Source organism: Ruditapes philippinarum, unplaced genomic scaffold (genome assembly GCF_026571515.1).
Source record: "Ruditapes philippinarum isolate M1 unplaced genomic scaffold, ASM2657151v2 ctg117_1_1_1_1, whole genome shotgun sequence".
Lineage (NCBI taxonomy): Eukaryota > Metazoa > Mollusca > Bivalvia > Venerida > Veneridae > Ruditapes > Ruditapes philippinarum.
Genome location: NW_026864239.1, coordinates 86,119 through 108,607, shown reverse-complemented (window position 1 = coordinate 108,607; position 22,489 = coordinate 86,119). Strand labels below are relative to the sequence as shown.

The following is a 22,489-nucleotide window of genomic DNA, read 5'->3' as shown; positions in this document are numbered from 1 at the left end:
TATTGCTCGTGTGCCATACATCTTTGGCAACATTTGAATTTTTCCTTTATAATATTAGAAAATTTAAATTTGATGACAAATTGATAACGGCTTTAGTATCACCCGAATGATCAATTAGTTTGGAGACATGGCCGTGTTTAAAATCAATACCGTGTTAAAAATCAATACCGCACTGCACAATATGCCATTTTGTAAAGCGTGTAATGTCAGTTATCTCTTAAAGGCAATAAAAATGATTTATAGAAATGTATTGCATCAATAAAATCTAATAGAAGATTTTAGAATTTAAGACGAAGGAAAATACATAATGTTACAAATTATCAATGCTTTTATTTCAATACTTAGACTTTTGCTGATTGTTAAGGATTCGATCATATAGGATTTTGTTGCGTATGTTTATATATTTATATCAAGTTTCGTAACAAAACAAGGTCATGACATCACTATGTCTCCTTAATAGGTATTATTATTATAATTAAGTATGCAACAAATGTCATTTCATTTGAACACATAATTGTTTACATTCACAAGTAAAATTCTTCGAAAAGCTATATTTATATCATTATAATTATTTACGTTACAGTGTTATCACGCACCATTTGTGTTTTAAACAATTGTATGTTAGTTGTGACAACAGTTTTACATTTATAACGAGCATTTACATTAATGTTTTGCATTTTGTATAACTATTCCAATTATTACAAATGTTACAGAACATTTCTAAAATCGGTCAGAATCAGTGTAAGCAGTGTTACTCCTACTGCTAACATTTGCCATAAATATATGATTCAGAACACCTTTAGGTATTATCTTAATCTGCTAAATTGTGTTAAAGACGGGTGTGTCTTAGTTGTTACAATAGGGCTACATTTGAATAAGGCAACCCTTTGTAACAATACGCAAACAGTGGCTGATACTTGTAACAATAATTTAAAACTCTCATTTAAACATTACTGTGTTGCTGCTATCATAGTAGCCTTTACTTGAGCCGCGCCAAGCATAAACAGCCGTTATCGTATAATTAATTATTCTGCGAAATATGACGTCAAAATTAGTGATGACGTAGAAAGATGGCGGCGCCCGTATTTTTACATGACAGATTGTAAACACAACAAATATGGACACTTTCGAGGTAATGTTTTAGTTTAATCTTGTTTTTACATATAGGACACATTTATAAAGTGTTTAGGAATAAAAATCTCCATAATACAACTTGTTTTCGTTCGGATAATGAAAGAAAGTAACATTCATTTTTCATGAATTTTCAACATGTGTCATCAAGCACATGATCGTTAAAAGTGGCGCTTTAAGTTATTTAAATTAATTTAAACTAAATTGCCAACGGCTACAGGTTATAATCCCGTAGGCGTACAGATAATCTGCAAACATACCGACAAGTATGAGCCATTCCCGACATCCCGTTGAAAAAATTATTTTTAAGATGGCTTTAAACTTAAAAGAAAAAGATAGATCCGTAACAGCATATTTTATTGTGTTTATTAGATTAAAACTGTTGTAATTTTATAGCTCCCATCACCTCACACCCCGTCCCTTAATGAATAAAACTTTAAAATTAAGCGGGCAAGAACTTTACTCGGTAATTTTTTTGCGTATCAAAATACTGATATTTTTTTAACGTCTATAAAGCATGTTGACTGCATAGCCGAGTGGTTAGTGTTGTGGACTGTCGACCCGTTAGTCGTGGGTTCGATTCCCACTTTTTAATTACTTTTTTTTTTAAATTAAAGATAACTTCTTATAAATATTATTTAATGAGATTAAATATCTACATCTATTTTTATATTTTTTTTACAGGAGCTGGATGATCTTCTGTCAAGTTTCGGTTTGTCACATCAGTCAAACACGTGTAATTCTGTAGCCATCCGAAATGAAAGTGAAAATGAAGTTATAGAGGCACCAGATATATCCATTGAGTCACGACTCGACATATATTTTACAGCTGGTCTTGTTTTGGATTCTGTTAATGCAGACAATCAAGGTAATGCTGACACTTACCAAAATAGTGAGGATCCGCAGAGTGGCATTGACAATCTGAAACACATTTATGACAGTGGCTGTAAATGTACTAAAACTGATTCAGTAATTTATCCTTTCCTCTGATCGAAGCAAATATTCTTAATCTAAGGGAAATGACAAAAATGAGAAGGAAATGCTAATAATGGGCACTCTTAAAAAGATAAGGTCTGACATAAGATGTAAAGAAGATCGCAAACGCTCCTGTTATGAATGTTTTTTGATGGAATAAAAGTGTGCCTTGAAATCTTTCTGGTGGTCTTTAATATAAAAGACAGGCAACTGAGAAATATCAGACGCAATATGGAAGAAAACGGTGTGCAGTCATACAGAATGCATAACCTCCAGACGTTATTAAAGATGCAGTTAAGTATATACTGAGTTACGCAAACGAGGAGGGATTGCCTCAGCCTGCAGCACTAAGGGGGAGGGATGATGAGGCCCCTATATATTTACCGTCGTCTGATGTAAAGCATTCAGTGCACAGTGATTACGTTTCACGCTGTACGGAAGTTGGGAAGTTGGTTTATCAACATTTAAAGATATATGGAATAATTGTGTCCCTCATATAAAAATAGCGTCGCCGAAAGAGGATGTGTGTAAAGCCTGTGAGGACTGTAAACAGGATATTAAGCTTGCCCAGAGTGAAACGACAAGATAGAGGCAACCTTGAAATACCATCAACATGTGCTGCAAGCTAGAAAAGAACGTGACCTATACGTGGAACATGTAGAAAAATCAAAATCAATGTTTGTAAACCGGGAACAACAAAACCAGGCTGCCGATGATAACTTTTCTACAAATGACGTACATTATACGTTTGACGTCAGTCAGTATGTTAAGTTGCCACACCATGCACAAGAAAAGGGACCCATATTTTTCATTCAGCCGAGAAAAGTGCAGGTAGGACTATCAATCTAAGTATGCTAATTATCTTTTTTTCATGTATACATTCTAAACTTTTTCGTTTCTTTAACAATTACTTTAAACGTGAAAATAACGTGTTAGTACCTTAGTTAATATAAATTTTCTTTCCGTTTTCAAAATCTATACTTTGAATAATTTTTCTATGCAGTAAATGTGTACATGCTGTATCTTTCAGATATTTGGTTTCCGAGCCGATGGCTACAAACAGTACAACTATCTCATAGATGAGGACCAAACAATTGGTAAATAAAACAGTTTTTCGGCATTTCTGTAAAATTATAATAGAAAATTAAATAAAAAAATTACTAAATAAATTATTATTCAGTATGTGCATGATAAGCATACTTTAAAGTTTTTTTTTTGTAACTGCAATGCATGCAGTATTTTTTTTCAGTAACATTTCAAGTAAAAACAGGATTGAATCTCATCGTGTCTTCTAAATTACAGCAAATTAGTTCAAATATCAAGTTTATGTAATTTTTTGTTTTGTTTTTAGGACAAGATGGCACACTTGTACATGGACCAGACTCGGTCATCTCAATGCTAGACCATGCCTTCCAACTCGTTCGGTACTGGAGAAAGTGATTGTGGGATTCACGCAGATAATTGTTTTGGTAGTTATTTTTCACATCTCAAGTATTCTTATTAGTTGTAACTGCCTCAGTTTGAACTGTGCCATAAAAATGCCGGTGTAAAATAGTTCCTTAAAACTAAACTTGTTTACTGTTTAATATTCTTTTTTTTCTAAAATGTACATGTATTGAGATTTAATAAGAAGTAGTAATGATTGAAAAATAATAGAGTTACTACAGGATATAACAATAACATAATGTAACTTTAGAGCTTTGCTTTTTTTAATTTAGCTTTATTTGATTTTCTCAATTCTTTAACATTATTGTATGTAATTAAATACATGAATTTAAATCTTTTCCCAGGTCAGAATAAGAATAGATACGTACTAGCCTACTTGTCATGGCGTACGATGATTGGATCACATAGAAATATCAAATACATGATGCAGTTACCAGGACATACAAGGTAGCTTTGATTTTTTAATTGTTCTATAAACGGTTAACAAGCAATTTCGCTAATTATTTAGAAAAGATATTATTTTCGCCGAAAAACATATACTATAGTAAGCCTAAATGAGACGAGAACTTGATTTTAAAACATGTTTTCTTAATCTCTAATAATATGAAAAAGAAGGAAATGTAAAGCACGAGTTCAGACTGTAAAATCATGTATATAATATAGAATTGACCGGAAAAGGTTTAATTACCGTAAAATATTTCTACGTCATAAGCTAATTGATGGTGTCAGTAAAACATGCGAATGAATGACAAATACACTGCTGATCAAATCTTTATCCTCATTAATATTAATAAGTCAATGGTAAAATTCTCAGGAAATTAAGCTTTACCTCACCAATCATATTTGTTTCGCATTTAACTTTATATATTCAGGTGCTTGATCGACGCGGGATTTGGAACGATAAAGAAGTTGTATCGGCGTTCAAATTGTGATACTCTCCAACACGTGACGGAAGTAGTACTGAAGTCAGCACACAGTAATGTTCCCGTTACTTATGGTGAATGGATGTGGAAAGGCTGGAAGGTGTTCCTCGCAGACAGATTCAAAAAAGTGCCGAACATCTCAAAATATCACCACTTCCGTTTCACGTCACTCGAACCCGGTATAGTTTACATGAAGGTAGCTGCAGATGATACTTATGAAATACGATTTGTAATTTGTAAGACGAACTATCTACAAATGGATAGAAATGACTTTCCATCTGTCATACATCCTGCAGGATTAAGCCGGGAACGTCAGACGTACTTGTACCGTCACGTCAGACCACTTGTGAGACGCCCGTTCCAAGATGTTCTTTGCCCAGTTCCCCCGTCAAGCGATGGGCAGTGATTAGTTATACAAATTTCTATACACTAGTTCCTAAAGTATCAAGTGACAAGGATATATTTAAGCTGGTGTATCTCATGATAAACTTACTATTCTGTGTACAGTGGTGGTTTTGAGTATTTACTGTTGTGCTTCTACGATCACAGCGTTTTCGTAGTAACTGATATTTGTGACCTATTATCATTAAAGTAACATTTAAATGTTTTATTTAATAATTACAGAAATAGATAATTTTTGATGAGTGTACGTAATTTTTTTACTAAATTTATTGAACGAGTTGAATAAAATCATATTAAGTGAACCTTATAGCAAAATATTGTTTTATTCAACGACTTCAATAAATTTAGTATTGAATCTACACGAAAATAATATATTTTTTATTTAATAAATAATGATATTTTATTTATTGCATATATAATATAAAAACTATTAACTGTTGAAAGTATCATTTGTCATTTTTCATTGACGCGCCTATAGTGTACGCTTACATTAGCGCGCTTTTACGCTATGTTTATATATAGCGCAAATGACGTCACGTCAAAATGTTATAACACTAGTTTAATATCGTTTTTTATTTATAAAATAGCTTATTTATACTCCTGTGCCGCGGTTTATGTGATAAATTCAATTATATTACGCCACACTGTCTCTTTACGTAAGTAAATAAATACATTTTCGACGTTTTGAAATGATGTTATCAACGTTGACGTTAGTGGCGTTACTTGACGTCGGCTTTTTCAAAGCCGTTACGTTTAAGCTTTTTCGTGCAAATGTGAGTCGAACAAAGTATAGAAAGTTATACATTACAAGAAAATTTAAAAAATGCACTAACGCATGATGGAAAAAGCCGAAAATATTTCCGTGATGGATGTCTCTACCAAGGCCATTTTTATGTGACAACAAATACAGGGTGGTATAACAAACTGGGCTAATTTCCTGATGCATGTCATTTTCAAACAGCAATTTTATTATTTTTAAAGTAAACATTGATGCACGTGGCATGCACGTGGCATATTCTAGGTTCTTTAAAATTGCTTTTAAGATCGGACATATTGATGGACGCTAAACATGTAACTTAATGTTTCCAAATCTCTAGAGGAGCATTCCCCAAATCACTGAAAATACATTTAAAATGTTTAGATCTTTATTTCAAAGTAATTTCAATATAATTATTTTTTTCTAAAACTGACCCTGTCCGTAAAGTATTTTAATATTTTTTCCAAAACAAGTATTTTATTCAAATATGAAATGTTTTATTATTTTTTAACAGAAAGTCAACTACATAATTAGTCAAGGATTTGTCCAAAGATTAACATCAAGGAAAACTTTCCTCGAAGTCAATTCAACCTCACTATTCCCAGACACCACACATAATATTATTAAATTAAACTAAATCACAATGAAATAAACGTCGGTGGAAATGTCAAACATTTAAAAAATAATGCAAAACAATAAATGAATGATCATGATTTATTTCTCTTTTATACTCATGTACCAAAATTGTGAACTAAGAAAAAAATGTATGCACATTGTTTTATTGAAAATACTACATAATTGAACTTTACCGTTGCTAGAAAGGTCATTTCATGCCAAATATGTGCATGGAAATGAATGTCTTAGAGACTTATTAAATTTATATCACGTTTTTCGGACGAAGTCACTCCGAGAATGCCATGGCATCCGGTAAAATTTAAAGGAAGAACTAAATAAGAAACATTTATTGCAGTGTTTCCTAAATTTGATCATTTAATGCTATGACAAAACTATGAAGTTACATATGCATGTAAAATGAGTTTTACTCCGTCCGAGTAACTTTTCTTACATCCACTTAAAGTGTTTTAAGAGCACAGTGTTTTCAGATACATCTGCAAATATTTACCGATTAAGTGACACGCGAGAGCATCTTAGAACTGTTATAGTTCGGAAGTTGTCTTTTCTCGTCATACATATTAAAAGACATGCATCAATTTAGCATTATTTATAACCACCATATTTTCAACTTAACATGCGTTTCTATATAGAAACTAAACTAGATATTAATCGTTAACCGAAGCCAAATACATTATAAAATCAATTAAAGCTTGATCGCTCATAAACAACAGATAATTAAAATTGTGAAACTGTCATATTGGATAAAAGACTCCCAATAGCGCCGAATCAGCTGAAACCATTGAAATATTGGATTAGCTATTAATTGCTTTGGTGAATGGAGTGGAGTCATTAATAAAAAGCCTTGCATCGATTTATGAAGAAGTATGAATTTGAAGTCAAGAACCTGCAACACAAGGTACTATACCGCATTCCCTGTGTCATATCTTGATTTAAATACAAAGTTAAAAACAAAGTTTACAAATGGAAATGAATATTATTCTGTTGCCTGGTAATGTATTTGCTATGAAAGAAGTTTGTTAAAAGAATATCAGGCAATAAAAATAAAATGTTAATGATAAATGTTTCTATTGCGTTTACTGTTTTTCAAATTATTTTTACCAACGATATGTTATGTTTGGCAATAAACTAGAATTTAAGATTTCCTTCATTTCACAACTCTTTTTATGTAAACAACTAAATGAATTCATAGTCGTGTAATATATTATATATGTTATGCGTTCCAATGTAGGGTTCTTGTCAGAAATATAAATAAAGAATTGTTGAGTTCTTTCTAAAAATTAAAACTAAAAGCGTGATTGTAAAAACTGGAAAGAATACGTTATCTTAGCCAATAATCTACTCACTTTTATTTACATATAAAATTTGAGTTACCGACAAGTAAATTAACAAATATTTGTGACTTTCTTTCATTAAACCCTGGATAAAACAAAAATCATGATGAATATATATTAAGTGTTTACGTTGAAAACATATCGACATACACGCTAGTAAATAACAAATAAAGATTGCTCATAATTGTATTAGAATCACCATACAACGAAACCAATTTATTTTAATTGAACAAAAAAAATTTGAAAAATATTTATCTAGTATTCTTAAGCACAATTTACAGCGAAATGAACAGATGTCAACAATCAGATTCAATGTAAACAACTTCACGCAATAATTTATATAGGATACAGACGGGTTGTTCAGAACATCATCTCTCATGTAAGAAAACATCTTGTACGACATTATGTCAAACTGACGTTAATTGGCTCCAAAAAGCAAAGTCCGATATATGTTTAAATTAACCTATAAAATAACAATTTGTGAATGAAAAATGACTTCCCCCGCTCTTGCGCTAGTGTGTTACCATGACTACGCATAAAACAACGGAATACATCTGAAAAATAATATTTTAATTTCCAACAGAATCAGTTTGATCTGAATTACGTTTGGTACAGACTCCATGCAAAAATCGTAAAGAATAAATATTTTATAGAGTAAGTCCGGTTATTTCTGGAATACCCCTCGTATTTTGCTCCAAATTTTCGAGAAAAAAGAGCCAGTGAATATATTAATTCAAAGAATCTAAATGAAGTATAATATGCTTGCTTACAGTATAAACAATTGACGATATTCGAAATCGTTTTTTTCCAGACATGCGGTTTCTATTGTATGCATGTACAATGATGTTATGCATGTTCTCAGATATATTGATATATTTTCCGTATTATTTAGTTATTGTTACTGCCACATCTGGAAGGATTCTACATCTTAAGTATATATTTATATAGCATTGTTGCACCGTATTCAGCTTACGACGCAAATATCGTCTGTTGAAAACGTTTTCAACTTACCGTGAGCTGTATTCGTTAGTAACTGTTGACAACGTATACATTTTACGTAAGCTTTATAAGTTCAATATATGCATCTGATTTTGAAAAGGTATTTTGTGTTAACGAATATCATTTACGCCTATTGTGAAAATTAAAATTATTATTGTCATTATCCTCTAGTTCATATTTGGTAGTCGTAGTCGAAGTCGTGGTTGTAGTTACCGGTGTAATTATGAAATTGTTGCCGTTGCTGATGTCGTGAAAATAATATTTTTGGTCGAAGTTGTCGTTATCTTGGGGGTCATAGCCGCACTTATAGTTTTACAATTCATAGTCGTAAAATGGATGTAGTCGCCGGTGAACTCACAGAAGTCTTACACGAAGACAAACAAATTCGTAGCCGTAGAATTTGTAGAAGTGTAATTCGTCGTTGTATTTATAGTTGCATTCGTAGTAATTAAAGTTACAAAAGTCGAAGTCGTGGTCGTAGTCAACGGCGTAGATGTAGGCGTAGTCGTAGCCAGGACAGAAAAGGTGAGGACGATCAGTAGCTTGGTCATTTTACAAAAATGAGCTATATACGGTGAAATGCAGAATTTTGAAGTACAGAGCTAACAGTAAAATGTATTCACTGTCAGCTGTATACGGTGTTACAATTAGCGTATACGGCTAACACGTCACTTTAAAGGGAGACACAGGCAAAATTTTCATTTCTTTGTTTTTGTATTTTTCATTCATTATTCTGTAAATGTCATAAAAACAAATACACTGGGTAGTCACAGGAACAAAACGTTTCTCCTTATAAAGAATAAAGAATAAAATGGTGGTTTCCTAACTTGACCCACGTGGGTCAGGTTAGAGCGTTACGTTTTCACAATAGTTGTCAAAGTGAACTCTGGCAACGTTAAAGATGTCAAATGAACGCCTTTGACTTGTTTCAATCATACAATATCCAAAATAGCTGTTATTGTAACTTCCACGGTTTGTTCAAGTCACATGACTTGTTTTAAAACTACTCGGTCATTCAGTCGGTGTATAAATTTCGTTCAACATAAATAGATATATTTACACTTAAAACCAAAAATATATAGAATATCTACAGAAATTCAAGCTCGGACTTTGAAAAAATGTCACTTTTAGCGTGATTTGAGTACATAAGATCATTTTAATATTTTGTCATTAATTTGCCTGATTTGCCTGAGCATCCCTTTAGAAATCGTAGGCTATATACGTTGAAACAATGCATTATATGACCTATTGTTAATTATTTATTTTCGGCATGGTGACAATATCATATTATTCAGAACTTAAAGCTGATCCTTTTCTAATCATGAAATAATATAAAAAGTTTTATCAATTATAAAATACCTTGAAACGAGGCGTTATACGGTTGAATTGAAAATTGATCTGATTGAAGGACTATGGCTGTTAACAGAGAGACATACATATAATTTGTTTTATCTGCAAAACAAGAAAAGTAATTGTGCACGATAGTGCGCGTAATAAGTCAAGATTTGCAATAGCTAATGTTGTTCATTTTAGTGAAAGGTGTTTTTGCATAATAACAAAATGCTTAGAGTAGTTTCGAAAATATTAAATGTTGTCCTATAGTTTATTATATAAAATAACTTTCTAAATTGTATACATGAAATAATCCTAATTGTGATCAAAATATAAAAAAGCACTCTGATGTTCTAAAACATACATATATGTCAAAAAAGATTAAAGTTTCTAAAATTATTAAACATTTTCGCCAAAATCGTATAATGCTTATTATAATGCAATATTATTGTTTAAATGAACAAACTGTAAGACTTTTATTATAAATTGACTGACTGGACCTGAAGTTTAAAGAATACTGTACGTCACGTGAAAACAATCTACAGCAGCCTTTTACTTTTATATTTCCTTTTCATTATGTTTCAGTGTATTTCAAGAACATTGAATTTAATGACAAATTGATTGGAGCTGTATTACCTTCTGAATGATGAATTCTTTTTGAGACACTTTCCGCATTAATGATCAATAATACCATACAAACCGTGCCCTTTGGAATACAGCATGCAGTCAATTTTATTTTAAAAGCAATGAACATGATTGATAGTACTTGATTGTAACATAAACTATCTTTCGTTATCTATAAAACTCTGAAAAGGTTAGCTGCGCTTAGACTAAAGGCCACTTTATCTCACTAAATAAAGTTTTGAATTGTCTAATAAATTATATATGTTCATATAAATCTATAATGTATATTATGCGCATTTGCTGCTTAATACCATACATTTCAAATGTAAGATTTAACAACTTTGAAATATTTAATTTCTTGCGAAACTAATTAAGGAGAAATAGACCCTATGACGGCTGGCAATCCAAGAGGTCAGACACGTAATTGACGGTACTTAATAATAATTTTGTACAGTTTCTGAACCTAGTGTTAATCTTAGAATTGTCATATTAAGGCAACGTCATTGAACAGTAGCCTAATCACGTATGATGTATTTCATTTTACACTAAGATTAGCTGCGGAATGGTTCTACCAGATAGATTTAAGTAACACGAATAGTTTTCTTTTTCCAACAAAGCGATTGAAATTTTAAAAACAACTGGACCATATGTATTCGTAAGAGTTCATTTCTTTTTAAATAATTAGTATAACATATCATGCTAGTCGGCTGTGCAGGGGAGAGGGGTCGTGAACGGTAGCTGACAGTTACCACTGCCGTCTATAAATGGCTCAATCGAAACCAAGTCTGCAATATTTTCAATTTTGCCGTTTTAAGACATTCTTTATGGATTCCGTTTTTCTAAATCTTATTCTATGTCGTTAATTTTCTTTTCAACTTAGTAGTATGAGTGTCCGTTTCAATGTTAAACAGAATCTAAATTTCTCTTATTTCATAGTAAGTCGTGTAAATTAAGAATACTACTTATCCTCCAAAATAGCATTACAGCAGAAAGAATCCTCCCCGAATTATGTTGAGCTTTTGTATTGTTTACATAACATAAACCAAAAGCCATATTATGTTATACAATATATGTACCCTCATGTTTATTTAAACCCTGTGTTGTGTTGAGTGAGCCGTTCCGCCTTTTTGCAATTTTACTGCAGCAAGAACTTAAATGTTTTTTATTTAATTTATACTATTTGTGCATTGTTAAATGATTAAACGAATTGTTATTTATTTTTGTACAAAAAGGTATTTTCTTATAAAAGACACAAATTCATTATTCACGGATTCAGTGAAAGTCTATTTATTTGATGTGTCATCTTACAACAATCGATACATCAAGAGTTTTTAAGCATTTATTCTAGAAAAAAAGACAGTGATGGCATAGTCACTTTCTTAAAACAGCAAAGCTAGGATGTGAATGAAGTTTAAATTACAGGCCAGCATGATTTGGACGGACATTGTGACTTCCCTTTTGCACTAATACAATGTACAACAATGTTATCATTTCGATTGATTCTAGCGTTGTGCGAAAAAAACATAAAAATGTTTGAACAGGTAACTTTACATCCTAAATGTAAAAAAAGGATATTTTTAAGATTGCATGCTCATATGACTCTTTTCATTTTTAAGAAGACTGATCAAAATATCGAGCAAATATTTATTGCTTAAGATAATAAAACGTGTCTATTTCAAATAAAACAAAAATCAATTAGTGTCAATTAATGAAAGCTTTTAAATTTCGGAATATTATTGGATTAAAACATGCAGCGTGCACATTTGCAAACGAAAAAGCAAACAATACAAACATCAACATTAGTTTATCTGTGCATAATGTGCTTAGAGCAAATAATTCAAACAGACTAAGTTCGTTGTAATGAGTTCAATGACCTATTTCTCTATTATAATATGTTTCCTCTAGATGAAAAACAGATATTATACTAGTATTTTAAATGGTTTGAGGATGACATGTTTGCTTTGTTTCTACATATTGGTTTACATTTATTTGTTGCGTGAATTCCGAATATACAATTAATTACCAACTACACCATCCCTTTATATGAATTTTGTTGTTGTAGTTCTATAGTAAGACAATTTATCGGTAAAATATTTTTTTTATACTTTTTGACATTATTAATTATTTAACCTACAAATTCCATTCTGCATTTTTATACTTCAACAATATGTGATTATTTATGATTCACATAACTTTCATTGCTAACATTTCTCTCTCTTTAGGGTAAACCTAATTTGTTCCAATATGTGAAAATGAATAGAATATAAATTGATTAATGATTGTTCTCATTCGGACGATAATGTTTTTCGGCTGTCAAAATGAATATGGAATTGTCATTTTATAATCGATGCCCATTGTGAAACAGTATACATCTGGAAGAATAACATCTTTTTAAGCCATGTGCTACGAAGATAACAGTTGCCAAGAAGGCCTATTTATACAGTGTTGTGTCGTGAAAAATGTCATAAACTACAAATTTAGCATTTTTACTATAGATTGTGAATGAACTGGTTAGAAAGAGAAATGTATTTGTAACATCAAATTCATCTTACACAAGGCAATTCATATGAAGTAAGCAGATATGTTACAATACAGATAAATATTGTTTAACATATAAAATAACCTAATAATTTGTATATAATTATACTATTCTTACCTTAAGAATGACAAGGTATTGCCATCATCTAAATCCAATTTCTCACATAATTAGCACAATGGAATTTCAATAGAATATAATTATTTGTAGACCAATTTATCCAAATTACACAAAAAATACTTTGTGACAAGCATATTAGGTGTTAACAATGTACGAGTATATGTTTTTTTTACATAAAACAATTCAATTATTAAGACACAATGCCATAATTGTTGCGTCTGGAAATAACGTCGATAAATATGTTTAGTGCTGAAAAGTACACTTACAAATGGAATTTCACATCATATTTCTGTATATATTATTTTCATATAAATTAGAAAGCTGTTTTAACAAACAATGTGTTGTCTGTCCTCCATGAACAATTTACACTTAGTCTTGTTCTTATTTAAATAAGCAGTAAAATATAAATTTCCGTTAAGGAAATCATTATTGCTATGAAATTACATAAAGAAATATTTTATGAAATTTCGAAACATTTTAGATAGTTAACAGTGTCGCATGGAGTTGGTTTTATAAACGCCCATATTTCAGACTAATGGCATAAATATTGACTAAACATTGTATTTATATTATATATAAATCATTCGCAAAACTACGGTGTCCTAATTAAAAGCCAATACTATGAGAACTCGTTTAATCTATAAACAATCGAAATTTGTGAAACGGCCATATTGGTGAATTTACACCCTACAGAGGGCTAAATCAACTGCTTTTGAAAATGACGTGTGTTCGGTGACTTTTCATTCAATCTTTCAGGTTTATCCTATCATCGATTTGTAAAAGTAGTATGTATTTGAAGTCAATTATATTGACTGAAACTGACGCGCGAGTGTTTTATATGGCATTTCCTGTGGCAAACAATGAAATTTCAAATTAAATGTGCACAGTTATTCTTGGTAATTGAAACATTGTTCTCCCACCGCTTTGATTTATTCTATTCTTTATGATTGGTTTTAACTGCTTTACATAGACAAAATTGCTTACAGGCGGACCTTTAACTTGGCAAATGAATTGAAATGCATTCTTTTTTTTGTTTCAGGATTTTGATGTCCCGTGTGTGACGTATATTTTGTAAGTGCGGAAAATAACCTTTAGGTAAACAATCGTTTTAGAACATAAGGAGTGTCCTCAAATTTTTCTAAAATCGACAATCGAAATAAGCCATTGTTTATGCGATATTAAATGTGCAGCACCTTTAATAATTATTGTTTAATATGGTTCAATTAATGAATTGTTTGCAAAATATGGAAATGTTGCTAAAATGTAAAAAGTTATCAGCACATAGTTTTTATTTTACCATTTTGTCTTGTGTGTCACATTTAAGATACCGATGACATCTTTGGTGTCTGGTGCTCTGGAGAAATGTGTGCCATTAACGTCCACCTTTATAAAAGTCCACTAAACTCAATAGACAATTATTCGTGTTCTCTATAAACGATGGGTTAGTTTGATTTTATTCCTACCGTTCATGGGCAGGCTCTGCCGGATGTCTAAATTTGTAATTAACAGTGTTTTTCAGGGATTCCAGTTTTTTATCTCTTGCAATATTTGGACAAGCGAGAGGTGAACCTTCTTTACATTAGTCTGTACAACATTTATAAAACGGTATACTGTTTTATGCTGCATGTGGGCTTTGTAATGTATAATATACAATATTTAGAAGTATTTCGCTTTATCGTCGATTAAGGCAATTCTTGCATTTTATTTAGTTTATTTCTAAGTACCACAGAATACAGGGATGATGACCTGTCTTGGTTTGATATCGAAATTTTCAGTTTAAGCATAAATAAACACTAATGACATTAATAATGTCACTGTAACTTTAAAACCAAATCAAATATTTACATTTGATTTTCATTCTATACTATGTTAACATGTGTCGCTTTATATGTAAACATTTACAAAGTTTTACTACAAGCAGACGATATAGACGATATGGAAGGTATTGCACCAATGTCCTTGAGAGTTCAATATATTCAATATCTCAAACTGTAGAGCTTTGTAAATTATTTCTTACCATACATAATTGTAAATGCATTTCAATGCTCCTACATATTTTCTAATGAGAAATTTATTCTTTATTTAAAGACTGTTATAATTCAGCTTACCTTAAGTTTATGTTCATTGCACCATATGATAGTTACACTGAAGTTTTGTTAAACGCTTTCAACAGAATAATTATTCTAAAATTAATGCCATACAAAATGGTATCAGACAAAACAGATATTTCGACTGTATCATCAAAATGTGTCTAGTTCAAATAAAACATCTGATAATTGTGAAGAAAAATAATTTGAATCATATAGGCTTTTAAAATAGTGAAAATATATGGACTTTTTACATGTAAAAAATACATCTGCTTAGAGGATTTCTCTGCAATTAGAGATAATTTATTGAAATTTTATTCTTTATTGAAATTAAATATCGAAAGATTTTCTTTCTCTTTATGTTATCCCTTTCAATTAATGAAAGCTTACAGGATAAATAAATAAAAGAACCTTGATAAACTACACTGTTAAGTGTTAATATGTTCATAAATTGTCAATGTAAATATATCGCATGTGTCAAAGACAATTATTTAAAATGCGTTCCAAAATAAAAATTGAAAGTCCAGAAGTCATTTTCCAGGGGTTGACCTAAACGCACGTTTTTCAACAACATTGAATTCCATTTATTCAAAACGATTTTATAAGAGTCTATTTGAATTTGAAATTAATTTTTTCTTTTTTCAATATAGAAACTATTATTTCAGTATAAAAAGCAGCTAATTATTTTTAGTGTAAATATCCGTTATTAACATATCCATAGGTTGTCTTAGCAAGTAAATTTTAAATGACAAAAATATTTTCACGGGGGAAGGAAGGGGGGTAAATTAAAAGAAATAAAAACTAGTCTACTTACCGTAGACGAGAAAACAACAAGAGACACAAGCAAAAGTGTTACCAAAACAGTATGAAACAACAAAGACATACATCTGAGGAACATAGAGGGTGCCGCCTTGAAACGGTCAGCAGCACAAGTACTGCTGGGTAGTTTAAACCGGTTAATGATGCACCAAACCTCACTCTTAGCCACACCATGTTCCTATAAACGAGACAGTGTAAATAAAATGAATCCCCGCCAAGTGAAATTCTAACAGTTATTATGGTAACAAAAGGTTAAATAAATAAAACACCAAAACAATCATGTAGAAACATATAAAAGTAAACCCAATGTACAAAAGTACTCAGTGTCCTAAAGGAAGACAGAGCAACAAGAAAATCACCTACAATAGCCCGACGAAGCAAGACAGAAGACGAGCATTAAGACAATTCAGTCCAAAAGGGCTTTAAGAACTGTCAATCATAGAGTTTTGTAATCACTATTGAATTTTGAAATTAAATCAAAAATACGATCGTAGAATTTTGTAAAATATTTCCGTAGTTTATTATGTCGGTAGCCCTGTTTAAGAAGCTTGCTGGTAATAAACTTTTCAATGTGTTATATTTTACGTCCTTCGGTGTCATTGGCTGCAGAAAATACAATACTGCTTAAGCCGATGCTTGGGGTGTGAAAGATGTAGCACTTTTGTATTATCTCACAAGAAAGACTCAATCAAACCTTGTCTGCATTTTTTGTATTACTATATTTTATTGTTTTCTTGGCTTCCGAGAGAGATTTCATTCTGTTTGTTAACCTGTGGAGTGTATTTTTTTTGCCGTGTTCAAATTATTCAATAGTTTTCCCTTTGAACTGTTATGAACTTGTCAAATATACATATATAACATCTATGTTGCTTTGATATAATTTTGAGAATGTTCTCTAGAGTTCATTTACATATCATTTTCTGTAGCCGTGAATTTACTAACATTCTGCATATTTTTTACAGTTTTAAGCTAATTGCTGGTCATAATTCTGCAATGTTACACAAGAACATTGAATTTAATGAAAAACTGATTGGAGTTGAAATGATTTTTGAATTAATATTTGAATTTGAGACATTTTATGCGTTAGGAATCAATAATTCCATGCACAATGTGTCTTTATATGTCTTCCTTTAAAAAAGAGCATTTCGTGAAATGTATTGCATTGAAAATGGTTGAAAGCGGTTGATTATACCAATATCAATATCAGTGATCATTATGTTCAAAAATTATACTTAAGTATATCAGGAAAGAATATTATATAATATGATCATTCTATATTATAACGAACTTGGTGTTAATGATTTCAATTTGATATTGATCAGGTCCTCTTTTGAAGCTGTTGTTTTAAGACCTTTTAAATAGTTATATAATTGTAAAATAACACTTTATTCCAATTTTAATTCCAATACATTCAATATTTTAGGTGATCAGTTGTATTTTTTCCAAAGTATTAAATGCGAAGAAACATTTGGTCTTATTTCATTGAGTTATGCACATGTGTAGATATGTAATATCTTTCACTTATGTAAACAGTAATAATTCTTTTAATGGAAAGTTGTGCTTTAAAAAGCTGATATTGTTTTCAAAGAACTAGATAGAAATGTTTGAAAATGCTGCATTTATGATTTTACACAACTACATTGTATAAGTTTAAAAGCCAAGACACGAAATCATTTGTTATCATTTTTGTAACATTCAGACTACGTGCACAATGCTTGCAGTTATATCTGCAAATAATTATCAGTTAAGAGACACGAAAGCGTTTAAGAACAGTTAAGATGCCGTCGTCTGTTTCTCGTTTTATATAACTAAAGTTATCACATTTTCGAGCTTACTATTACATCTTATCACATTACAATTTTTATTAAAATGGGCCTAACCTTTTCTTCTGAATATTTAATTTGCATTAAGCAATATGTGTACTTCCTATGTTTGTTTTAATGACAAAAAGATGTCTATAAAGGTATATCAGCTGAGCGAGTGGTAACAAGTAATACCACGTCTTTTAACAGTAATGTATTAAATTCATGACTGATGAAAAGAGATTCTAGCAAACAATTATTTAGTGGGATAAAAGAGAAATTATATCAGAACAATTTAGCGTTATTTATAACCACCATATTTTCGTTTCTATATGGAAACTAAACTACACATAAATAGTTAACCGAAGTCAATTACGTTATATAAAATCAATTGATGCCCGATCGCTCATAAACAACAGATAATTAAAATTTGTGAAACTGTCATATTGAATAAAAGACTCCCAATAGCGCCGAATCAGCTGAAACCATTAAACTATTAGATTAGCTATTAATTGCTTTGGTGAATGGAGTGGAGTCATTAATGAAAAGCCTTGAATCGATTAATGAAAAAGTATGAATTTGTAGTCAAGAACCTGTAACACAAGGTACTATTCGGAATTCCTTTTGTCATATCTTGATTTTAAAACAAAGTTTACTAATAAATATGACTATTATACTGTTGTCTGTTAATGTATTTTATATGAGAGTAAGTAGTAAAAAGAATATCAAGCAATGAAAAATGTGGTAAATTTCTCTTTTATTCATAGTACGTCGTATACATTGAGAATACCACTAGTCCTCCAAAAAGCATACAAAAAGAATCTTCCCCGAATCATGTTGTAATGCATATTATGTTATATACAAGATCACCAGATTACCTTCACAATATAGGTAAATGTTAATTTAAACCCTGTTATGTGTTGAGTGAGCTGTCCGTCTCTTTGCAATGTAACTGTAGCAAGTACTTAAATGTTTTGATTTAATTTACACTATTTGTGCATTGTAAACATGAATAAACGGATTGCTATTTATTAATTTATTTATTAATTTATTTTTATTTAATTATTTAGCTTATGACGAAATAGATAGTTTCTTTAAAAAAGATATAAATTCATTATTTATGGATTTTATGACAAAGGGAATGTCCAAATTTTATATATTTGTCAGCAACAATCGATTCTACAATAACGTTTAATTCATTTTTATAGAAAAGCAGTGATGGCATAGTCATTTTCTTAAAATGGCAAAGCTAGGATGTAAAACATGTTCAAAATTACAGGCCTGAATATTTCATTTTAAGAACACTGAAATAATATTCGAGCAAACATTTCTATAGGCAGATTAAGGCAATAAAACGTGTCTGTTTCAAAAAAAGTATCTTATATTTGTTGAAGAAATGAAGACAAAAAGCAATTAGTGTCAATACTGGAAGCTTTTAATATTGGGAACATATTTTAAATGAATTAAAACATGCAGCGTGCGCATTTGCGAAAAAAAAAGTTTCTACTTTTCCAGCAAACATCAACATTTGTTCAGCTGTGCATAATGTGTATAGAGTAAATAATTCAAACAGAATAAGTTCGCTGTAATGTTTTTAATGACCTAATTCTCTATTAGAATCGCATAATATCTATATGTTTCCTCTAGATGAAAAAAATATTATAGTATTTTAAATGGTTTGAATGACGACATGTTTTTCTTTTCTTTTTTCTTTTTTTTACAACTTGGTTTATATTTATTTGTTGCATGAATTCCGAATAGGGAAGTATATTACCAACTACACCATCTCTCATTTAAATTGTTATAGTACTACAGGAAGACAATAATATCGGAAAAATAACTTTTTATTTACATTTGTTATACAAATTCCATTCTGCATTAAAAATATTCTTTCACAATATGTGATTTTTATGATTCTCATAACTTCCATTGCTTAATCTTGTTTCACTCTTTAGGGTAAGCCTAATTTGCCCTCAGCAATATGTGAAAATTAATGATATAATTAATTCATAGTCGTGTAGAATGATTGTTCTTATTCAGACTGTATAGTTTCACGACTGTCAACATGAATATTGAATTGTCATTCTATATTCAATGCACTCTGGAAAAAAAGACATCTTCTAGAAGCCATGTTATTAGAAGATAACAGATGCCGGTAAGGCCTATTTATAAAGTGTTCTGACATAAGAAATGTCATAACCATAAATTAGCATTTTTACTTTAGATTGTAAGTGAACTGGTGAAAAAGGGAAATTCTTTTTTAACAATAAATGAATGTTATGCAATGCAATTTATATGAAATAAGCATGATATTTTGCACTACACATAATATACTGATTTATCATCGTAAAAGCATGCAATGGTGTTTATACTATTCTACTGTTCTTACCTTAAACATGAGAAGTCAATGTCAGCATCTAAATCCAATTTCTCACATATTTAACACAATAAATGTTGAATGAATTCGATAAAATATATCCATTTGTAAACCCAGAAATCCAAAGAACGTAAAATAATACTTTGTGGCAAGCACATTAAGTGTTATTAATATATGGTATATGTCTTTAAAAACAATTTGATTAAATCCAATATAAAAGACACAATTTCATCATTTTTTGCGTCTGAAAATAACATCGATAAATATGTTTAATACTGAAAGGAACACTTACATAGTGAATTTCATACCATCAAAGGTTTCTGTATATATAATTTTTATGTAGTATCTTGTAAATTAAAAAGCTGTTTAGACAGACAATTTATTGTCTGTGCTTCTTAAATAATTTACACTTAGTCTTGTTCTAATTAATATAAGTAGTAAAGGATATATTTTCGTTAAAGAAATCATTGTTACTATGAATAAAACATATAAAAAAATATTTTATAAAACTTCGAAACGTTTTAAAAAGTTAACAGTGTTGCAGGGAGTAATTGTTACAAACGCCCATATTCCATTAATATTGACCACATATTGTATTTATATTATATATAAATTATTCGCAAAACTACGATGTCCTAATTAAAATCCAATAATGTTAGAACTCGTTTAATCTATAAACAATCGAAATATGTGAAATTTGAGGCGGTATGGGTAAAGTTTCACCATACAGAGAGCTAAATCAACTGAACCTATTAAAATATTGGATTAGTGTTATCAATTGCTCTTGAAAATAACGTGCATTTCTTTCAATCTTTCAAGTTTATCCTATAACCTGCGTTCGTAGACTTTTCATTCAATCTTTCTGGTTTATCCTATTATCGATTTGTAAAGTAGTATATATTTGAAGTCAATTATATTGACTGAAACTGACGTGCGAATGCTTTATATGGCATTTCCTGTGGCAAATAATGAAATTTCAAATTAAATGTGCACAGTTATTCTTGGTAATTGAATAATTGTTCTCCCACCGCTTTGATTTATTCTATTTTTATGATTGGTTTTAACAGCTTTAAGCATAGAAAATTGCTTACAGAAGGACTTTTAACTTGGCAAATGAATTGAAATGCATTCTTTTTTTTTGTTTCATGCTTTTGACGTCCCGTGTGTGACGTATTTTTTGCAAGTGTGGAAAATTACATTTAGGCTAGCAATCATTTTAGTACTTAAGAAGGCGTAGACCTTTTCTAAACTAGACGGTTAAAATGTATATAATATGTATATTTATAAATGCTTCTACAATGAATACGATAACATATAGAGTTAGTTAATTTTCTTTTACTAGTATTTATTATTCATACATGACTATCGGTAGCTGTAAATCAAGAAACAAACTATTATTAAATTTCATGGAGATATTGCAACGGCGTGTGCTAAGACAGAGTAATTCAATAACAAAAGAAACGCTTAGTAGTAATTCAAATCATTAGAATTGTACAAAATAAACTAAAATGAAGACAAAATGTATAAGCACAATTTGCACAGGCCCTTTGGGTATATTGATATTGAGACTAAATATCTATATTTATATTCCATATTTCCTTTACAATGTACACTCGTATCATTTTGTATCGTATATTTCATTCATTTCTAAGAAGACTGAAAGAAAAATCGAGCAAAACTATAAAGTCCGCATTATCTATACAGACTGCTTAATATTTTTGGTCAATAAAAATGTGTCTGTTCCAAATAAATTATCTTATATGTGTGAACCCGAAAACAAAAATCAATTAAATTGAATTATATGAGCTTTTTAAATCGGCACTATTAATGGATTGAAACATGGAACATGCACAATTGCAACAGAAGGTTCTCTACCGTAACAATTCGAGCAAACAATATAAACACCAACATTTGCTAATTCGTTTAGAAATATATGCATACCGATTCCGCATTCATAGCCTTATTCAATGTTTGGAGCTAGCCAAAATGGTTACACTTCTTAACCAGCCATGTCAACATTTTAGTTCAGGTTAAAGGAACCATAACTGTTTCCTCTGTGTATTCAACACACAGACAAACCAAATTGTAGTCGTCACCTCTTGGTCCAAAAGGAAGTTGTGGATGTACAGATTTTCTTTGACTTCATTCACATATCATATAAGCTTTTGTATGTATATGTTATGAAAATATTT

The 22,489-nt window shown here is 30.5% G+C and overlaps 2 protein-coding genes across 2 annotated transcripts; both read left to right on the top strand.

Moving 5' to 3' along the window:
* Window positions 1–989: 989 nt before the first annotated feature.
* On the top strand, window positions 990–2,121 carry LOC132724950 (uncharacterized). The gene is made up of 2 exons (XM_060709932.1): window positions 990–1,132; window positions 1,816–2,121. Exons 1-2 carry the CDS (start codon window positions 1,118–1,120, stop codon window positions 2,119–2,121), a joined length of 321 nt encoding a protein of 106 aa, XP_060565915.1. The 5' UTR covers window positions 990–1,117.
* Window positions 2,122–3,525: 1,404 nt separating this feature from the next.
* On the top strand, window positions 3,526–5,042 carry LOC132724951 (uncharacterized). The gene is made up of 3 exons (XM_060709933.1): window positions 3,526–3,575; window positions 3,897–3,999; window positions 4,425–5,042. The coding sequence occupies exons 2-3, from the start codon at window positions 3,944–3,946 to the stop codon at window positions 4,879–4,881; spliced, it is 513 nt and encodes a 170-aa protein (XP_060565916.1). The 5' UTR covers window positions 3,526–3,575; window positions 3,897–3,943; the 3' UTR covers window positions 4,882–5,042.
* The last annotated feature ends 17,447 nt before the right edge of the window (window positions 5,043–22,489 follow it).

Excerpts from the sequence above, each read along its gene's own strand:
- LOC132724951 (XM_060709933.1), top strand. The coding sequence starts at position 3,944 with ATGATTGGATCACATAGAAATATCAAATACATGATGCAGTTACCAGGA. Across the intron at positions 4,000-4,424 it reads CAGTTACCAGGACATACAAG|GTGCTTGATCGACGCGGGAT; the intron begins GTAGCTTTGATT and ends TTATATATTCAG.